This window comes from Dinoponera quadriceps, unplaced genomic scaffold, assembly GCF_001313825.1.
Source record: "Dinoponera quadriceps isolate SergipeBrazil2010 unplaced genomic scaffold, ASM131382v1 scaffold628, whole genome shotgun sequence".
Lineage (NCBI taxonomy): Eukaryota > Metazoa > Arthropoda > Insecta > Hymenoptera > Formicidae > Dinoponera > Dinoponera quadriceps.
The window spans coordinates 1,815,464-1,838,112 of record NW_014554836.1 but is presented as its reverse complement, the minus strand read 5'-3'; the positions used below and the strand labels follow the sequence as shown (position 1 = coordinate 1,838,112).

Here is a 22,649-nt window from a genome sequence, read left to right as displayed (position 1 = left end):
GACGTGCTAAATAAAGTGTTAAGGGTGTTAAAGAGGTCCCGTTGACGCTTCATTCGTGCGCGAATCGCGCCAATTACCATAGCTCTAAGTTTCACCAGTCTCTTTTATCTCATCTTTGTACACAGAAAAAAAGATTACTTTGGGTTTAATCAAATTTCTTTAATTGAAATCACACACATATTTCTTTTCTATTTTCATCCAAATAGATATACAACGGTTACAAGTTATAAATTATTTGAAAAAAGTAACACTATATATATGTTGAAAAATATATGTTAGGAAAAGGACTTTTTTGTTTCTGTGGAACAATATTTAATATGTGACGAAGTAAATTTTGCCATTGAAAACGAAATGTATTATTCTTATTTCCTTATTATTATTATTTCCTCTGTTTTTTTCTATCAAACAACATGGTTTACTCCAGTGAAACAACAATATACCTAGGAAAACATTTTTCATTCATTTACAAAGGTAAATATGTTGAAAAGTGACGCGAATATTAACGCAAAATTAATATCCACAATATGTTAACCGACGCTAAAGCACAAAATGTGTTATTTTAACAATTACATGTGTTAAACATGCTTCGCAAAATTTCCAACTTTTTTTTTCAGCGCACGGTGAACAACCTGATACTGCACGAGCTCGAGGAACCGGTCGAGTTTCGTTTATTCTCCCTTCGATCGTCCCGCGGGATTTTCCGCGACATTTGTTTCCACCGTTTGACGCGAGCGGCGCTTCTATAAATAAAGCTGCTAACTTGAGAGGAGAGGAGCACGACGTGCCGGCCGCAGCTGCGTTCTCCACTGCCCTCGAAACCGTGGTGCATCGAGAAACCAGGTTTCACACTCTCCTTCTCAACGACTTCTTCACCTCCTTTGCATACTCGCGCTGGCCGAGACGAAATTATGATATATACGCGTTTTCTACGCTCGCTGGAGCGCGCGTTAAGGCTACAAGAATGTACGAGCCTCTCGCAGAGAGAATACGAAAGAGAGAGAGAGAGAGAGAGAGAAAGAGAGAGAGGGAGAGAAAAAGAGAAAGGGAAAGAAGGAGAGAAATTTATCGTACATTGAAAACAGCACTTTAGCGCGGACAGAAACGGACAGGGACGATATATCAAGACGCGTTCAATTTCGAACACGAAGGAATGGCGCTCTCGAAAGAGAAAGAGAGAGAGAGAGAGTGAATGAATCACGCTTGCGAGATACCTCGATTTCTTCGCATACCCGCCGAAAATCTACGACATTGTCCTCGCCTTGACAATTAAGATGACATTATTTACGAGAGATTATGCCACACTCACGCGTATGTAAATAATAAGCCGTGCCGAAAGTAATTGCGCCGTCCGGCCATAATTTCTCCCATCCTTCTTCACCAAAGGCTGCGGCTAACACACACGCGCGATTTGCATGCGCGCCGTAATTAGAAACGGAGCTTCGCATCCTCCAGTACGCTTCATTGATCGGACTAACTTCGTAACCTCGGCCCGTTGCGTCATTCCGGTTTCCCCACCGCGCGCACGCGCGCGCGCGGCGAGATTAATTATACATTAGCGCGGAACGCTTATCGTTCGAAAGCGATATACGTCAGTCCAATTTTGGAAAATTACGTTCCGGGAGTTCCGCGGCGCAATCGCCGCTCGCGTTTCGAAACCGCGCTGGAATCGTGTCCTGGCAGCGCGTTTCGCAAGCTAAAATCAAGAATGAAGTCTGATATCATATGATTATAATTTCAGGGATTAAGAATAGAAGTTAGATGGGAAGTCAAAAATGATTCGAATAGAATTGGTCGCAAATGAAAGCATAGTAATGAAAAAGTAAAAAAAAAAATCATCGTTCGATCGACGGGTACACGTTGTACATACATCGTTCGTGCGACGCTGGCAGAGTAAACAAAACGCGTGCCCTCGAAATCGCCGGTGTAGCCGAGAAACGGAGTTTCACCTTTTCCGTAGGCTGCATCGCCGGGATTCCGAGTCTCTACACCGAGAGCGCGCTCGTGCGGCTCGGCGAAATCCGACTTACGCCACTTTCGCACGTGCTCGTGCGAACGGGGAATACGATTACGGCGCCCGTCGTTGGCCAGCCACCTTATTTATCGCGGATTTGTAGCCGTCAGTGGGAATAGTTTGATTCATACCAGTGCTGTTTCTTTGTTGTTACGAAAACTCAATATTCCGAAGACAATATCAGAGACGGACGCGATATCCGTGACTTCGCGATAAGTGATCTTTTCTTCCCTGTGGCTTTTCGAGAAAAAAAAAAGTAAATTGACAATGAACCAAAATGAGAATTAGTTAAATGAAGTGAGTATAAACGCACAGAGGAAAAAAGTTTCCTCGGACTTAGTACATATGTTTGCTTGACTTGGGCTTGTTCATTCATTGTGTTAAATTAACACGAACATTTATTGATGAACTCTGCAATACGTGAAAAACGTTAAATTGAACACAACATTTCTTACTATGTTGGCACCAAGCTGAAGTAAATAAATAAATAAATAAATATATATATATATNTAAATATATATATATATATATATATATATATATATATATATATATACAATGTTTCGACAATAAATTTTTATTATTTTCCTAACAATATATCCCAACAATATTTCTCGTAAATTTATTTCGTTAGCAATACGATATCAATTTCATAAATTGAAATTAAAATAAATTAATAATCTGTTATCTCAATGATACAAAACGCGTTTAGTTCGGTTTAGCGCAGTTTATCTCGCGTTATCTCTCGTACTCTCATCTGCCCGAGGTTCTTTTCGAATTATAAACGATACATCTCGTCAACATTTTCGAACGAGATCGAGAACTCGGCTGGTGCGCTCGTCCGCTCGCTCGCTCGCGGCGAGCAGGTCCGTCTCGCCGTTTAACGACGACGCAGGAACGCAGGAACGCGATTGTTAGATATTAAATCATTACATGCCGCGTCGGGTCTCTCGGCTCGGAGCGTGGGCGGCGGTCCTGCCGCAAAAGGATCCCTGACCTACGACATGGGCCTGTACGGGCCTGATCGTCCGCCGAGGGCAATAAACCCACCTCCGGCAGTAAACAGGGCCCCGGGTTTTAACGAGAAGAGAGAGAGAGAGAGAGAGAGAGAGAGCGTTCTTGCGTCCATCCCTTTACCACCTAATTTATGATAAATGAAAAGGTGGGTGGCGCGCGCTTGCACATCGAACAAACACGGCCTCGCACGTGTTCGCGACGTGATCTATGCGTTTCCAATTAATTTGTAACAAGCGCCTCTTAAGGCGCGCTGGTCGTTCTCGCAGACATAAGGAGAGATGGTGTAAGAAAGAGAGATAAAGAGAGAGAGAGAGAGAGAGAGAAGGACTTGAGCCGCCTCGTCGAGCGGAAAAAATTCCGAGCGCTAAACGTTCGCTTCGCGAGAGACAGTGCTTCTCAAAATTCCCGAGCCGACGATTCTGATCTAACGTGGCGGTCATTTTTTCGCGAACCGATAATGATTTATTTATTCATTTATTAACAAGACGAGCCCTTTAGCGTACGAGAAGTTATAATGATCGGCAGGCAAAAACTATAGCAATGTTTCATATCAGAATCAAGAAAATGAGAAGAAGAAAACGAGAAACATGTGAACTATAACTAAAATATACGCTAGAAATATTAAAGATTGGTATACGTATAAATGAAACTTATCTAGGTCGTCTAAGTAAGTCCATTAATTTGTTCTAATTGAGTTTCTAATTCGGAGATGAATGAAAAAAATCCAGATGAGAAAATGAATTAGCTGTCAAACGACCGATAGGTTTAAATGGTCGGGGCCGACGTTGGTGAAGAAAATTCACCGGAAACCGGAGCGGACGATCGACCGATAGATTCGACGACGAAAGCAGGGCGGTTTCGGGATTAAAAGGAGAGCCTCTGGCGGCCTTTCGTTACACGGCATAATCGCGAATAATTTATGCCGGGACGATAATTTATGTCGTGCACCTCATACGTTAAATACGCGACCGAGCGCACGGTAAACATCGCTATTACGTCCAGGAAGCGGAGGATCTCGATTTCACCGGCGAACGAGCGACGTCGCGACGGCGATTTTGCAAATCGGCGTGCGAATTGCAATTCGCCTTCTCTCGTACGTGCCTCTCCTCCACACGGGGGGACACGCACGTGAAACGCTGAATCGACCACGCGTTGGATTTCTAGGTCGTACGAACGTACGAAGGCTCATTAAAGCACCTGACGTAGCCGCAAGCGAGGACGGGCCGCCGCGAAACGCGGAACGCCAAAGGTAATGACAAAGAGTACTCGTCATTTGACATTTGATAAACCGGTAAAAGTCGCGATGCAAAACATACGTTTACGTAATTAAACGCCGTTGAGCGACACGGCGGCTGATTCGCGCGTGCCACCGCCGGACAGTCCGCATAAGAATAGGTAGAAGTGTCCTTCCAGGTGTGGAACGTTAGAATGTGTTCGCCGAGGGAGCCGTGTAATCGGAGTTCCTTGCGAAATAGCGGCACGCGAGGCGGAATACTTTGTATTGTCCGCGGAGAAGCCCCGTCGGATACCCGACACCGGACCCGAGTTCTCCTCCTATTGAAGCCTCCTGATCTTTTCTCTCTGTGATTTCATTTCTAATTCAACTCAATCTTACGTAATTTAATTACCTCCGATTTTGTAATTTTGCTTCTCCCACCTTCTACCTGCACAGAGAGAATAAGCTTTCCTTCGATTTTACAGCACGCGTTTGTTTTTGATATGGATTTATTTAATATATAAACAATATGATTTAATTCAATCTCTTTTCCAGCCTCTTTTGACTGCACCAGCTTCGATTAAAAATCATTAGTTCTGCCTGGGCTTGAATTTCTATTTTCCCTCTTTCGAAATCTCTAATTAGATCTCTCATTTGCTGCTTATTTCGGACGCAAAATGGGAACTCAATTCCCATATCAACAAGCCTATCGCGATCTTTTGGAATCCGCTAAAATTCATTGCGCGAAGATTAAACTCGAAAACAGCGGCGGAATTTCCAACTCGGGAATTGCCAGCCACTTTTCTCCCAGCGCGCTTTATCTCGAGTCAAATCTCCCTCTCTTCCATCGTGCGAAACGATTTTCCTTTCAACCAGGATCTCGAGCAATCTCCACTTCGTTCGAGGCCCGGCCAGTCTCGATCTGCTTTTCTTCTCCGACCTCTTTTCCATCCATCAATCATCGCCGAATCGTTTCTCGACCGGCCTCCAAATTGCTGCCCGCCGTTCGCAAATTGCAAACGACGACGCGTCAAAAATCAGTTTCACTTTGTAATTCACCGTACGGAAGAAATGATCGTTTCAGCCGTTTAAAGAACTTAACAGCCGCCGGGGCTATTCTCGCGAATCAGCCATTGTAAACTCCTGAAGATAACGGCCGCGCAATTCGCGTTATTACCACATTCGGTAACAATTAGCTGTTCCTGAGAGCGAGTAATGATCGTTCCGAATAGTTTACGACGTGGGCAGAGAAGTATATCGTCTACGGAGCGCGCGCGCGGCCGCGCTTTCGTACTTACGCGCCGCCGCGTTGCCGGCGGCGTGCGATTGATTACCCACGTATCCGCTGCCCGTAATGGGCACTAATACGTTATCGCCGAGCTATCATTCTCGTTGTCTTGATAAAATTACGTACGACAACCGCTCATAGAGATAAAGAGAGAAAAAGAGGGGGGGGGGAGGGAAACTATTCGTTAAATTCGCCCTATTAAGTAAAAATGCAACTTTATTTCTCGCGTACATACTCGAAATTAGAGATCATTTCTCGTTAACTCGACAATAAGAAGAGATGATGAAAGTCAATCGCAGATTAAATTTGTAAGTAAAGAGATTTTTTCAGATTTAATAAAATTTCTTCAAATGAAACAAATTTGTCTTTCGGGACAGAGCAAACGAACGAGTTTGATTCGACAAACGAGACTGTTTTGCTTCTCAACGATAAATATTTTTACGACAAATAACATCTTTTGTATCTTTTGTATTTTCATCCAAACGTTACAATGATTGCCGCAAGCAATGAATTATTTGAAAGAAGCAACACTATGTTGGAAAAATGTTAAAAAATCGGTTTCAGTGGAATAATATTTTATATATATATATAATTTTTGTTTTATTGAAAATGAAACATCATTTCCTCTGAATAATATTGTTTTTCTTATCAAACAACACCACTTATTCCAGTAAAACAGCAACACTTCCATTCGGACAAAATGATATTCGACATTAGATTACGTTGTGTGATTAAGCAATATTAATCAAACCCAAACCAAACCAAACACGTAGGCTAAGCCGGAAGAAACCTTTTTCTACATATATTTATGCATCTCTCTCCCTTCATTTCCGACTTAAATCTTCCGAGAGTGAAACATCTCGCTCTCTCGTTCCGCTTCTCTCGTCCTTTCGTTCGTCCGCTCCGACGGTAACACTGCAGATCTCGCGGGCGATCTCGCTTTCGCGATATTTTGCACGGGGTCGGCCGGGATACGCGTACGGGGTGTTCCTCCGCGTCTCGCAATTACCCCCGTGCTGGATTTACCGTGCGTGCGTGCGTACGTGCATGTGTCGCCCATTAATGTGGGCCGCGCACAGCTCCATCGCGTTATCCATCGCTGCGGGATAACTCCTCGCCCCGGCTTGGCGCTGCCAATTACTCGGAGAATTTACCGTAGCCGACGCACTGATATCGGTTCCTGCGCTCGCTCGCCCGTCTATTATCCTTGGCCGGGCGACCGGCTGCCACCGGCCCACCGCTGCCTTCCCCTTTGCCGCCGGGAAATATTCGCGGTATGTGAAGGAGAAAATATCAAGTCGCGGGACAAGCTCGTGAAAATCCAGCGATTCTCTCTCGCTCTCTCTTCCTCTCAGACGAGTACTGTATCCCCAAACGTGTTTTCAAGGGTCGCGCGTGCGTCCGACTGCGAAGTGACTACGCGGAACTCATGCCGACGTGCAAATGTCGATGAAGCCTTGACATTTATTAGATGAAAACTCACGAATCGTTTTCTAATCATATTCATAGTCTCTAGATATAACGTATGACGCAGTATGATGTAATAATAATATTATGACGATAATATAATTATAATGATATGGTGATACAATGACGATAGGCGATTATGATAATGAATGACGATAATGAATAGAATAGAATAGAATCAGTTTTATTATTATGCTCTAAGGTATAAATTATGTGAGAAAACGATTTAAATTAATACGTGATAATATATGATAAAGATAGTTGTCGCAAAGAAGAGAAAAAATACGAGAGTATGAATGAAAAAGTGCTGAGAGAGAGAGAAAGATGATAATAATGTATATATTATGTTATTAATATATTATTATATTATTACCGTGTTATGTTATATTATTATGATATAATATTATACGTCAAGCTGTCAATGGTAAGAAAATTGCGACACTTTTACATCGATGAATTTCAAAACGCAACCGATATCTAAATAAAAAAACACTGAGAGTTTACTTGAGTCAAACAAAATTCTTGTTTGGATAAGCGAATATTTTGATCGTGAGAAGCCAAGTCTTTAGTCTTTTAAACCGAAAATGAAAGAAGTTTGGTTCAGAGAATCAAATTTTCTCACGACTGAAATATTTGTTTGCCCGTTTTCAAACAAAAATCTTGTTTGAGTCAACAAAATGGCTTTCTCAATATATCTATTGATAATTAAAACCAAATTCTCTCCTCCACTCTCTCTCTCTCTCTCTCTCTCTCTCTCTCTCTCTCTCTCCTATTGGATACGTTGCAAAACCCATTAAAGAGAAAAGTGCTGCGATCCTTCTTCCAACGACGGTGAGTATGTGCGGGTATATCGCACTCGATCTTTTGTTTTCTTTCCCCTCTTCTTTTCTTATTTATTTAAAAAGAATACGGGCCGAGAACGTAATAGAGGAGAGATGCCCGTGTAACATGATGTACGCGCAGCCCGCGGTAAATTCTCCCGGTAATTGCAACGCGCGCGCACGCGCGTTTACCAATGGAATCTCCCCCGTGGAAGGATAATAATAGCCGGGGGAGTGCTTTCAGCGACATAAACGGATAAAGGATTGGATGAAACGCGCCGACGCCGCCGACGCAGCGGAGGTCCTCACTTCTCGGCGCGTTATATCCGTTTTCTCGGCGGTCTGGAAAAAAAGGAGAAGAGACAGAAAGGGAAAGGAACAAAGTTGAGGACGAAAAAGGAAGAAAGAGAGAAGAGGAGAGAGAGAGGGAGAGAGAAAGAGAGAGATCTATAGCTTAATTTCGCGACGCATCCTCCGCCTCGGCTCGATCGTCGAATCGTTGTTGTTGCATCATCTCTCTCCACTCGTCTCCCCGTGATTGCCGATTTAATGTAATCTCCCCACCCCCTCCCCTCTTTCTCCTTTGCGTTGGTGCGCAGCTGAAGAATGGCGCGTTTTTCCTCTCGTCAGTGAATAAATGACTCTTTTTCATTGACGATGTTTCGCGAGGGAACGCGGAAACGCGGATAATCCTTCCGCGCGGAGAAATTATCTCTTCGAAGGGGCATAGGTGCAATTAAACGAGACACTGTCTCACGTGCACCGTGTCCCGTTTACGTGTTTCGTAATAAATTCGCCGAGCTTTTCCTATTCGGTGTAATAATGTCACTGCACTTCCTCGTGCCCCGTCAATGTTATTAAATGTTGCATTTTCTCAGTTGCATTTTCTGACATATGTTATACAATAAGAAAAATGTGTGAAGTATTACTTTGAATTTATATTAAATTTATGTTATGCGTATTATATTTATATTATGTTTAATTTGATATGAAGATTCATTTTTGTGTTACTTTAAAGGTGAATATATATTAACAAGATGAATATATTTATTTAACATATGTTTGTATTTAACATATATTTTTTAACGTGTTCCCAATGATAAAATAACGCGAAAATTTAAATGGATGGTTTTTACAAATTTTTTACAAGAACGAAAAAGTTTTTTAATATTTTTCTAATACATTTTGTTCAAATAATTTATTGCTTATAATAACCATTGTAATGTTTGGATTGAAAATACAAAAGAAATATATTATTTGACGTGGAGATACTTATTGTTTAAGAAAGCGAACAATTGTTAAATCAAACATCCGTTTGCTCTATTCCAAAAGACAAATTTGTTTCAGTTAACCCTTTGAGTACTGAATTATTTTAAGATTTTTATGCCCATGGGACGGATTTAATTTGTCGCTATATGGATTAATATGTAAAAGTAATACATTTTATGCTCAAGTAAGCAGATGACGAGTCTTACTCGTCAAATGTACCGAAAGGGTTGAAGGAATTTTACCAAATCCATAGAAACCTTTTATTTCTCTATGTATTATGTGACGGACACATAACCCAACGAGATAAAAAATGTTCATTTACGGGGTTAATTTTCTTTGGCAGATCCGCGAGACGCACCCACGTACGCGCTCGTGAGCGTCACGTAGCATGCGGAGACTGCAGCAAGGTCGAGCGAATCGCCCCGTGAGCGCAGGAACGATGCCCATAAATTAGCGAGAGGGAGGGAAGGAGAGAGAGAAGGGCGCAACATATTACTCGCGTAACTCGCTGAGGCTATTTCACGAACGTCCGTAGCTAAAGGTGTCGATAACGGACGGAGAAAAATATCCCGTCGAGCGTGCGCGCGATATTCGCGCCCTCGTACTCGATAAGCCGCGCCACGCTTGTCGTCGTCGTCGTCGTATTTCCCATAATGTCTCCCCGACATTACGCGATCGCGAGAACGCGCGGGAGAGAACGCTCTCGCGGTGAATTTCCACCACGGTAATTGCGACGCGGTGCGTGGGCGCTGATGGAATCCTGAGCGCAGGATAATAGGGCCGGCGCACGTATTCAATGCGCGAAATCGCAATGCGAGAGCAAATCCAGGTGAACCGAAGGAGAACCGGTGCAGAACTGCGTATCTCTGTCTCTGTCTCGGATCTAATTTGTACGATCTGCTGGATTATATCCGCGAATTTCTCGTGTATTTTGCACGCAAAAGCAATTTTCGCTGAAATATATGAAGAAAAAAATTTTATGTTACGAACGATCCACTCAAATTTTTGTTGTTATTTTAACAAGATGAATAAGTTAATTTAACATATATTTTTAATATATTATATATATTATAATATGTAGTACTTTTTATATATTCCTCCCCCAAAAAATACAAAAATTTTAATAGACTGTTTACAACATAAAATTTTTTATTATGTATACTATGTCGGTGATGAAAATAATTGTCTCGTCTGACTAGTATATATATATTTTCGGACCAAAAAAATAAAGATTAATATATTATACCGCGATTAATTAATAGTCAATTTTCGGGCATCTTCTCTTTAAAGTGACGATTCGAGATTTCCCATATCTCCTTGAAATTTTTCTCGACGTTACAAATCTCTCAGCCGGAACAGACTAGCGTGAAACTTTCCAATTTAAAAATGTCAGTATTTTCCGAAAAACTTCTCGCCGTGTGATTATTCAAAATTTAATGCAGCTCCGTGTAACGTTATTCTCTGATAAATTTTAACGTTTTCTAACATTTCCTTGTATGATATATGATATGTTAGCACCTATATCGCAAGTGACATTATTTTCGGATATTTTCCGGAACATTTCCCCGGGTTTTAAGGGTGAAAAATCACACTAAAATTACAATCTAACCGTATTTTTATAAGCAAATAAATTTCTCTTTTTCTACATAGAAAACAATTGCTAGATTCAAATAAATAATCCGTAACAAATTTGCGCTTGGATTAAATATTACCTGATCCAAGTAAAACTTTACTAAGGAGTATTGAAGCAATTATGTACTTGAATCTACCGCTTTTGTGTGTACTCCACATATGCGCACTCGCGAATAACTTATATTTCAGAGTAAGAAACAAATCGAGTAAGAAGCTTCTCTTTCCTCTCTCTCTCTCTCTCTCTCTCTCTCTCTTTCTCCTCTCATTCTCACTCGTCTCTCCACTTCGGGGCGAGCATAGTTAGGAATGCAGCAATTTTTTCATCCGTCGACGGATAATACGGTCGAGGGCCGGCCGTAATGCAAGATACACACGCCGCCAGTAAATTCTCCTGATAATTGCGAAGCGGCGGTACCACCAGAAGCGCGGGGGCGCGGGGGTGTTCTCGCGGGATCCTGGAGAAAGGATAATAGCCGAGAGGGAAGCGATCAGGATTTCCAAGCGCGCTCGCGCGACTCTGAATATCGCGTGTACACCTACTCCTCCCGAGAGAAAAGAACCGAGACTCTCCGGCCGGCGATACAAAAGCTGCGGCGGCGGCCGATACCTCGGAGGAGTATCGATTTTATTGCGCGACAAGATCGTACTTCCATCGCGCCGTCGAGGAAAGATATCTTACCGAGAGGCTTCGGGATACGGCATTCTGCGCGCGGCAGACAACCCGTTGAGGATAACTCGCGATTGCGATGCGCGCGCCCGGGAAGCGACGATTTACGACCTATCGTCGAATCGAGGACGAAGATACGATATTGCAAAAGTACGAAAACTCCTTCTTTCTTTGACCTTCTCCCTCCCTCTCTTTCTCTTCTCTTGGCTGCGCGCCCGACCGACTACAAATTGATATGAAATTTAACTTATACAATAAAATATTTATACATTTTCTCTTGTATACTAATATCTTCATTGATTTAACATAAAATAGTAATAAAAGTTCTTAGATTTGCGTTAAAATGTCAATAAACACCTTATCTATCTTTCTCTTTCGTTCTCTCGCTTTATTTTTTCTTACTTTTTATCATGCTTCTCTCGAACTTCTTATTTTTATTTCTGTTTTTATTTCCATTTTATTTTTATCTTTCCCCCATTTTGTTCACAAGTTAAAACACAAAGCTTAGAGTGAAAAATTAACTCTGGATAACATAATTGCGATTACTGTGTTGCGTCTGAACAAGCGAATTCATTGTGCAACATTAAAATTCAATTCATATGAAATGTACATTCGTCAAGATTATTACTGTGACACTTTTATAGCGCTAAGTCCTACACAGAAAAACAAAATTAGTCTGAAATCAAGATAGATATATATAAGCAAGAATATTCTTAAAAGATTTTTAGTCTTGAATTGAGTTCAAGTAATATTTGCATCAATAAAAATTCAACCAAATCAAGACTAAAAGTCTTGTAAGATAATTATTATATTCTTGCTTATATATGAGAGTATCCATTTTTTATCTAGATTAATTTTTTTCTGTGTAAGACGACAATAAACATTTCTCTCCCTCTCCCTCTTTCACGACGAAGTCTTAATCGGTTCATAAATTCGAGGACACGCCTCATGTGGCTCGACAGGACGGGCGCGTTACCCCAACGGCGAGTGACGTTGTAACTCGGGATTTTTCTTAGAGAAGCGCTCTGCAAGAGCACTTAAAGCAGCGAGCGGCGTACGCAATAATCTCCTCGCTCTCGTCGAAACCCTCGACGCGAATGCGCGATACGCCAGCCGTACGGCTTTAAATTATGAAGCGTAAACTACATTCTGAACGGTGAATTACCCGATAGAGGCGACGGGACCAGGCGCGAGACGGTCTCCGCCTACGTGTTCACGTCGAACCAGATCCGTGTCTCTAATTCTATGCAGCGCGCGCGTCTCGTACATACGACGGGCACACGTGAGATCGCGTATCTCACGTTGCGCACCGTGAATTATCAGAACGATTGCTGTCGCAAGAGAGAGCACTTTGCGCGATTATCCGCCAATTCTCTCGCTGTACGTCGCGATTCGTCGATCTTCCTGAGAGTAATTATTAAATATATATATAATATTCGAGATGTTTGATATATATATAAACCCTTTTCCCCGATTAAGTTTACAATATTTTTAAAGAGAGAATAAACTCTTCTTCTGAGCACACGTAGTGATGAGCCTTTCTAAAATATGCAATGAGTATATTTTAAGACTGCTGTATAAAAAAAAATATTCTTTGTTTAAGATAACTATTTATTACTTGGAAGAAGGAAAGTAAATTGAGTAATCGCTTTTCTTAGCAGAGGAATAATATTTTTCTCTGTGTATACACTCGACGTCACGGATACCTTACCATTCGACAGATGAAAAAGTCATTGTCGAATGGTAAGGCATCCGAATGTACACAGACATGATGCCAGAGATTTAATTGTTGCCGCTTTCCTGCGATACTGATTGGCTGTTTCGGGATCTCGATCTCGACACGAGTCGTTGCCTACTTCGACTTGCGACGTCAAGAATTAGAACGAGGAAGCCACATCGATATTTAGCTTGTGTACAAGGTTGACATCTTGCTAACGTACCTAACCAATAACAATAAGAAGAAGCAGGAGATCAATCGATGTTGATTACTCAAGACTTACTTTTCTGAAGATGTCCACCGAAAGCACAGTGAAACAGGAATTGGAGTCTGTCGACTCAGGTAAAGCAAAAATATACTGTGTTCGAAGCGGATTATGTAATAATCATATCGTCCTAATCGTGTTTAATTGTTTAGCATCCGTTACAAAAGCGGAATCGATTGGAAAACTCAAGAATGCTGAAAACATGACGACGAACCTTTCCGAGCAAATTCTTAAAAATTTGAAAATAATATACAATCTTTGCGTCAATGACAGTGGATATATTGGCCATAAGATAAAAAAGTACTCGCCGTTGAAAGAACATCTAGATCGACATTTTTACGAAATAATCAATTCGGAAGATCCCAAATTGGACGACATTGTAATGCTTGCATTATCTTATAACGGTATGATTTATATGGATAAACAATTAGATAAATCGCGACAACAAGCTATTATAAATGAATTGTACGTTAGACGAAGTTTAACATTGCTAAAAGGCAAAGAACTGGATAGCAAAGCCATTCTCGTTGTAATATCTGATTTGTTGATAATGGGTACTATTTGCACGTACCTAAACGAGCATAAGAGACATGTGCGATATACAAATAAAATTTTTGAGATATACTTGAAATATACAAAAGGAGAAGATAAGTTTCCCGCTCCTATCGATATTCTAGTTTCTGTGGGTTTTGCAGCTGAAACAGATACGGTAAATGAATTGAACTCAGGATATGTATATGCTTTAGGTAAATTATTAATGTTGAATAATATTTCCAAACATGGACTAGTAGATTTGAAGAAAATAGCAACACGTATGCATAAGTTTATAAAGAAACAATTGGAAACGTTTTCTTTAGATTATTTTTTATTGGCTTTTGAAACGATGAATTTAGCAGAATACCTTTTATCCTGCGATCGTTTTGCTGAAGTTAAAAATCATCTTTGTACTGCTTCTGTTATAACAACGAAATTTCACGACGAAGTATATATGAAAAGTAATGAGAAAATATCCACGAAGAAGAAGAATCAGCAATATGACCATTTTAAAGCCATTAGTTCTGCTGTCGAAATGAATTGGGTGAAATACGGACTTGTCATTTTATATTTATCAAGGAAACGACTGTCACGAGACGAAAGAAAAGATTATTTTGATGAAGGGAATAAATCTAAATCAGAATCTATAACACGATCTAACAAGGAATCTACAGAATTATTAATGTTTACGTGTACAGAGGAAGAATTCCAAAAGTTCATTTATATATGTCAAGATAATTATGTTACAAATTACGACGATGCCAAAACACTCTTCATACGTATTCTCCAATTACTCGGTAATGTACAGAGAGATATACTTGCTTCGAAATCTGTACAATTTCGTGCAGAAATTGTACAATATACTTCAAAAGCATACAAATATTTAGCACTTTATGAACACGACAAAGACAAGCAGATAAAATTACAAAAACGGCGAGCAGATGTGTTAGAGGAATTTTTAAACTCAATAGGTGATGATGTGATATACGATTGTTGTTTTATATGGTTTGAACTGGCAATTGTTTATTCCACTATGATAAATTTAAAGACTGAACATTTTCGGGAAGATATACTAACTAAGGAAGAATTAACTGAAATTAATCTATTTGTTAAAAAGAGTATATTTTACTTCGAATTATATTTAGTTAAGATTGAACAATTAAAAAGGAATGTAGATTTTGATATTAATTTTGAAATCATGTCCCACTTGAATTTAAGTTATACAAAAACATCACTGTATAGAGATTTAGTTAAGAAACATGCAAACTGGATATATAAGTGAGATTGTGACCCACTATCACAAATTAGCCACATATAGAGTATAAAAAAAAAAAATGAGGACATACAGAACTTTAAACATCTGCGAAACTATTTTTAGGAAATAAGATAATGTTTATGTAAGAAGATTATTTCATATCGTGTGCGTATAATTAATAGTAGTAAAATTTTATTGTAATAAGATATGTTATTTTTGAATGTTCCCAATTTCTCTTTTTAGAGAAAACAAAATTTCAATAAATATTTCGTGTGTAATAGTAACTTGTTCTTATACGGAGAAAATTCCCCATATACGTATAATCATATATTATTATGGTCAAGTCCACAGGATAAAAAGTTTTTGAAGATACGTAATTTTCCTATATAGAAGTAGAGGAACGAGACGGGCTGATTACACGAGCCAACATTTCCTCCGCGTAATAATAATTAACTAAATACCGCGCGGATATGTGTTGTTCTGGCATACGTAAAACGATATCGCGGAATCGGGCGCGATCACAACGGCACTGCCTTCGAGTGGCGGCACGCGCACGCACGGCGACGACGGCGTGACCGCGTCGGGGGAACGGATACGGTTCGTTCGCGATCGGAATTTCTCCTTTCTTATTATTTAATATCGCAGGAGCGCGTGCTCGCGCGCCACGTTCGCGGCCGCAGCCATTACGACGGATATATGCATTTCGCGAGCAAGAAACGAGCATTTCCCGCCGTCTCCTCCTCCACCATCTCCTCCCCTCTGACATCCTCGTTAACCGATGGGAATAGATTTCTGATTGCGTCCCCGACCGGCGGGCTGCTGAATGCTGAATTGCCGCACATGGTGCAAGCGAGCACCTCCGGCGGATTTCGCAAAAGGGATCGTTTCCACCGAGCCAAGCCCATCCATCCATCCATCCAGAGCGCGCCTTGTTACCGAAATATAGCGAATCACAATACCGTTAACATTCTATCTCTCTCTCTCCTTTGTTCGAATCTGTAACGTGGTGCCGAGTAAACGGAGTAAACAAGCGAGCTCTCCGCTCATTCGCCGAGGCGAATCGCGAGCGCGATAAACACGAGAACTGCGATCATCCGGCTCTCCGGCCGTGATGTGAGCGATCGAGAGGCCCTCGCCGCGGATCACGACGGCTGTTATGGTCACTTTCGGATTTCGCAAAGCCCGCCACTTTCGTCCACCTCGGAGGAAAGTCCGCGAGCGGCCTCCGCGCCTCGGTTCGCGTTTTTCTCGTTATCGCGTCTAGTTCCAAGATTTTTCAAAGCGGCCGCTCGGGTGACAAAGAACGGCGGCTAAAGTGCAGTCTGCAATGAGAATTTAAGGCATAAGACTCGAGCTTTAAAGCCTTAAGGCGTAAGAAACTGAGCGATCACAGTCGAACGTGAGAAGAATAATCGATTGGGACTGGTCAATTTCTTAAAGCTTTAAAGCTTTAAAGCTTAAGTTTTACGTTGCATTGTTAGGAAAATCCATATTAAATTTAATAATCCGGTTATGAAATTTTCTTTATATGGCCAAGTTATGTAAATTAATAATCGAAATTATATTACATTTAATAACGTGTAGTTATGAAAAATCACGTTCTGAACTTACTTTTCATAATGGTGTTGTAATAATTTAGAAACGATATAATAAAAATTGTGAAGGTATTATCAAATTTCAAAAACACTGTTATGAAAACTAATAACCTGGATTATAAGTTATCACAACACTATTATGAAAAGTGGATTCGGAATGACTTTTCGTAATTATACGTTATTAAATGTAATACTTTCTCGACAGATTAAAATCTTTTAAGGTCAGAATCAAATTCAACAGCTTGGAAACTACAAAAAACCGTTTTCACTTGCCATTCCGGGCAGTCGAAATCGGTAGCGCATTTAACCCATCGTTCTTCCCACCGAATGAGTGACATTTTTTGCTTCTCTTTCGCGATTCACCGCTGTTCTGCATGATTCGCGAATTCTCTGGACGGAATGTTCGCGGACTCTCTCGACGGGCTCTGTCCGGGCGACTCCGGCGCGCTGGGATTTCGCAAATCGGTCGTTTCGCATGCGAAACCGACCTACCGTATCGGCGTATTGCAAAAGTCTTTCTCCTCCTTCCCAAACGGTCGAAGAAGCAGAAAAAGAAGAAGAAGCAGAAGGAGACGCGCGAGACCGCTCGAGAGACGGCTCCGCCGTTTGGAAACGTTAAATCACCGCCACGTCGCATTTTCCAAGAGATCTTTTGCGATCTCTAACTATGTATTATTGTGCGCTTTTAACCACTTAGATCCCTCGCTCGGGTATCTCGACTCGTTATCGTCCAATCAACCGCGTAACAGCTGCGGGACGATTCGTTTACGGCGACTGCTTGCCCTAACATTGCCCACTAATTTCCACGTAATATCTCTTATAATGTGCTCCTCATAATCTTATAATTTTTTATATATTTCGTGCTTGAACAACGCCCGCTAATTTTCACGTAATATCTCTTACAATTGCATTTCAGAATTTTATAATTTTTTATCTTTTTCGTGCTCGAACGACGCCCGTTAATTTTCACGTAATATCTTTTACAATGTACACCTCAGAATTTTACGATCTTCTATCTCTTTCGTGCTCGAACAACGCCCGCTAATTTTCACGTAATATCTCTTACGATGTATACTTCAGGATTTTACAAATTTTTTCCTCTCTCGCGCTCGAACAGCGCGCGTTTTTACGCAATATCTTTTACGATGTATATTTCAGAATTTTATAATTTGTTATCTCTTTCGTGCTCGAATAACGCTCGTTAATTTTTCCCGTAATATCTTTTACAATGCACATTCCAGAATTTTGTAATTTTCCAATTTTCACACACATATATACGCGGCTCTTATTGATTAGATTCATTGTGCATTCATTACGGATGTAAATTCAAATTCTTTAATTCGATATATAGAACTCATTTCATATTCTAAATTAATTTAAATCAATCGTATTCGTTACGAATGAGTAACAGAACCGTGACGGTGTGCCGATAAGATTGATCCGAGAAATTCTCCCTAAATAAATATTCGAGGGATATCCCGATCGTCAATTCTCCTCGCGTGATTAACACACTAATTAAATACGAGAAGCCCGTTTAAGTCCATCGAGACACAACGAGCCCTCGGTTGCTCCGAAGCGTGCGGAGATTTATAATTTCATTAGACCCCCATCAAATTCGTCTCTCGCAACATGCACCACGTGCGGCGACGTCTATTAGCTTATTGGAGCGACTGACTCAGGTGAAAGGATCAAGCGCACAACGGCGTGCACGAGAGCGCATAGCTCGTCGGGCGAGCGCGCAACATCGTTTGCCCATGCAGAACACACCTGTCAACTCCGTTGACGGAGGCGCACGGTGACGACGAGCGCGGGAGGAGACTCGAAATAGAGGAAACCAGATCGGTGTCCTCAGGGAGCGGCCTGAGAAATCGCGGGTCGAACCCGAATATTTATTTATATTATTATTTATATTAAACCTTTTGATTCTAAGACAACTTATATAAAAACGAATGAAAAATACTTGAAATAAGTGTAATATTTACTTGAACGTAGCATGTATATAGAATTAAAGGTTCAAGAGAGAATTTAACAGGTGTAGCATCATCGAAGCAGGTTTTTATCAATTTACAGACCACCTAAGTAGACTTAAACCATCGTTAAGTGCGTCCAAGAAGCATCAAAATTTCGACTCGGCTACTCTTTAGCTCGATCGCCACGTGTGTGTGTGTGTGTGTGGGTGCCTGTGTGTGCATACACACGCGCGTGTGTGTATGTGTGTGCCAGTTATCCAACGGCGCGGACATTACGTAAACTGACATTTTCGCGGCTAACGCGAGCCAGCGAGCGAGCAAGCATACGATTCCAGCTGGAAAGCCAGCGAAACGTGGCGTGCGCGGGGCGCTCACCGACGATAACAGCCCGCCTTTCCCGACCGTTTTCGAAAAAGTTCACCACCGGGCGAATTGTCCAACCGCCGAGAGCGCAGATAATTAACCCTGCGTCCGGTCGACTCGTAATTAGCCGCTGTTATTGCACCGCACGTTACGTGCGCGATCCACGCGATCGTGGGACCATCTCGATGCTAATTACAATACACATCGCGAATGAGCCGAAAGAACCGCGGGAATCGATGAATCCCGCTACTAACGGCTCGGTGAAAACGTCAAATGCGGATCGAGTGAATCGTCGCCGAGCGAACGGCCGCCGGGACGAGAAGAAACGCGTTCTCGCGCGCGCGCGTCCAATAAGCGAACACGCGAATCTCACCGGGCGCCGCGGGGAGATACGCGCACTTTCGCACTCGAGACTGTCTCGGACGTGTCAACTGCGCCGGCAAAAAAAGAATAGAAAAGGAGAAAAAGAAAAGACAGAGCCGAGAAGAGGAGGAGGAGAAGAACAGCGCGACTTAGCGCAGGTCACCGTGGCGGAAACCGGTGCCGCGTCGTCGGCAGCATCATCTCAAGCGCTTATCGAAAGCGCCGTGAATGACCGATAAATAAAAACGAGAAGAAGAGATCTCAATGCGAACGCGAGTACTTTCTACGAGCACGCGATACCTACGCGAGCGGCTCGACCTTCGAGCGTGATTTAAAGTGAGACCGCTCGCGCCGGCTGGCCGACGAGCGCGAGGAAGTGTCGCGGAGAATTCGATAATTCTACGCGCGAATAAATTGACCGATTGCGCGGGTGGATAAATCAACGGCGGGATGCGCGTAAATCCGCGCCCCGGAGGAGATTACGTCGACGGTGATTCAACCTCTTCGGAGTGTTTGCGAAATCGGCACGTCGCCATAGGAGAGGCCTGAGAGAGTGCATCAGGCTGCGATAAAGCCTTAACATTTGCCGAGTTAAATCTCATTAGTCTTCTTAATCGTCCGCATCGTGTCGGTACATGTATTCATTATGACCTGCTCAGCTAATCCGTCATTTTTTTGACAACTCTTGATGTGCAATAATAATAATAATTATAATAATAACACTTTATCGGACGCTAACGCCATCATCAGTCATTTCGCACAATATCATGTATCACATCAAATTATGTATTATATTAAAGCATTATATATTAGTCAAATAATATCATATATATCGTATATTATCATATATTATATCATATTGTATCGTCGAATTGTATCATATATTGTACGCAGAAAAGTTAGTTATATTAAATAAACTCAAGTGAAACGCATATACTAAATCCGAAGGAACCTTTTTTTCTGTGTATAGTACATCATGTTGTATCATATCGCATTATATGATACATCACATTGTGTCATATTGAATCCAGATGCGATGCGTACGATTGGAGAGATTAATGAGATTCGGCCCGGCAAATGTGGAAATTTACGCCGCTTACGTATGAAAAATGCCAACAGAGGTGGACGGAGACAGCAGGACGCGAGGCACGAAAGCGCGTTATTATGTACGAAGGAATAAATCGACTCGGCTGACTCGGCTGCGTCTGTACGATTAAGCGACAGTTTTATACCGCCGAGAAAGTGTCGTTAAATTCAATCGATCGCTCGCTCGCTCGCTCGTTCACTCGCTCGTTCCTTCACTCGCACGTCGATCAAGAATACGATTCGTTAGACGCTACAGAAAATTTCAGCCACACAATGTGACGTTATTAAGCCTGTGTGTGTATGTGTGTGTGTATGTGCGAAAAACGTTGTGTAAAAATCGCCCGATGATGGATCTCGCTCCATAAATTACAGGGAAACAAATGCAACACTCACCCACTCTGGACGCGACCGCCAGGATCAGCAACACGCCGCTCACGATTATCATCTTCCCTGGTCGCTCGTGGCCGACGTAGCTTCACGATTCGTCCCGGTCCTGGGCAGACAGAAGCAATCGGGGTTGATATTGTTATTACATTTTCCCGTTTTCTCTACTCTTTCTCTCTCTCCCAATCTCTCTCTCTCTCTCTCTCTCTCTCTCTCACTCGCACTGAGAGGAAAATATAATCATCTTCGGGGACAACGATATCCTTGTTTTATTTTAACCACACAAAAATAGCAACATGCACGGTAAAATTACTATCACTGACACTGACAGCAACACTTATCAGGAAAATAGTCGATCTCAATGACTGTTTTTGTGTGGTTGAAATGAAAAAAAAAAGGATATTGCTGTCCCCGAAAATAACCATATTCTTCTCTCAGTTCGCGCTCTTTCTCCCTTTCTTTACGCGCGACTCTCACACACCGATCAACACGAAGCGAAGGGGGTGAGAGACCGACGAGGGCGCGCGACTCTCTCGGTCGGTCGGGATCGAGATTCGTCCGCTTCACGAAAGCCCGCAGGGGAAACTATGTCCCGGGCGATCTCGAGTAATCCACCTGGCGCGGACGACTTCGTCGGACGCGGCGCGACGACGGCGCGAGACACGGGACTGCCTACGAGAAGCGCAGCGGCGATGCAGCGCGCCGTTTTTCAGAGCCGCGTGAGCGCCATGAACGTTCGCAGAACATATGCTACGGTCACGAGGAGAGAAAGGTGACTGAGTATGCGCGAGGCGTGCTCGGTGCCTCCTGTCTTCGCGGCATAGTCACCTTTCTAGCAAAAGCGGCGACGACGGTGGCGGTGGCGGCAACAAAGAAGGGAGAACTTGGTGCCCGCTCTCGGGTACCACCACCGGAGTGATCGCTACCCACTACCTCCTCGACGGCCGCCGCTTCATCGTCGGAGTGGGGGCGGCCACCTCCGCCGTCGCCCGCGAAAACCGCCTTTTCCCCGGAGCTTTTCGCGCCCCCTCGCTCCCGCCGAGAGAATTGTTAACCCTGAAACTGTTCTCGGCTCCCTGCGGCCAAGGTGGTGGTAATGGTGGTGGTGGTGCCGCTAACGGTGGTCAGAGAGGGTTGCGCGTGCGAGCCCTAGTGGGGAGGCGCGCGGATCCCCGCACGCGACTCTCTGCTGCCGAGAGCAAGCCTGAAGGTCGGACTGAGTACCGCTAAAGTAAACAAGAAACATTAAATCGATATTTTGAAACATTGGTTTCACGTAGATTCTGTTAATACTTTGACGTAATGTTTTATAAATATATTTAAAATGTTACTTGATAATTCGATGTACCTAAATATTGAAATCATAGAATAGTATTTTTTTAACATTCGGGTCAAATATTGTTAACATTGACGTTTCAGGCAACATTAAGAACGACATATTTAGAAATGGTACATGTTATAAAATGTCAATGTAATAACGTTGTGTCAGCGATTTCTTGCTTATTGGGGGTCAACGGTTACATAACTTCTCCTTAGGAACGGAAAGAGCGAGAAGTGTAGACTTTCACATGAAAAGTTCCACGTTGGCTGCGTTCGGCACAATGAGAGTAAAATATGTGGTATTTGTAAATCGTTTTCAACAAATTATTTTTTCTCTGACGCGTGTCGTTCCACGGAGTGCCAAACTATGTCGTTTGTTTACATAAGCTAGAGGATCTCGGCAGGAATT

The 22,649-nt window shown here is 42.3% G+C and overlaps 1 protein-coding gene across 4 annotated transcripts in view; it reads right to left on the bottom strand.

Annotated features, from left to right (window-relative positions):
- The window catches only part of LOC106742321, an 82,056-nt gene extending 60,235 nt beyond the window's left edge, over positions 1 to 21,821 (bottom strand). For 2 of the 4 annotated variants that reach the window (XM_014615170.1, XM_014615173.1), the window contains exons 1-2: positions 21,402 to 21,696; positions 20,930 to 21,029 (exon numbers count right to left, since the gene is read on the bottom strand). In XM_014615170.1, coding sequence (XP_014470656.1) covers positions 20,930 to 20,981 — 52 coding nt within the window. In that variant the 5' untranslated portion in view covers positions 20,982 to 21,029; positions 21,402 to 21,696. Of the gene's footprint in view, positions 1 to 20,929; positions 21,030 to 21,401; positions 21,698 to 21,748 lie in introns of those variants that run through there. The other 2 variants (XM_014615172.1, XM_014615171.1) reach the window with 2 other exon arrangements.
- Positions 21,822 to 22,649: the final 828 nt, after the last annotated feature.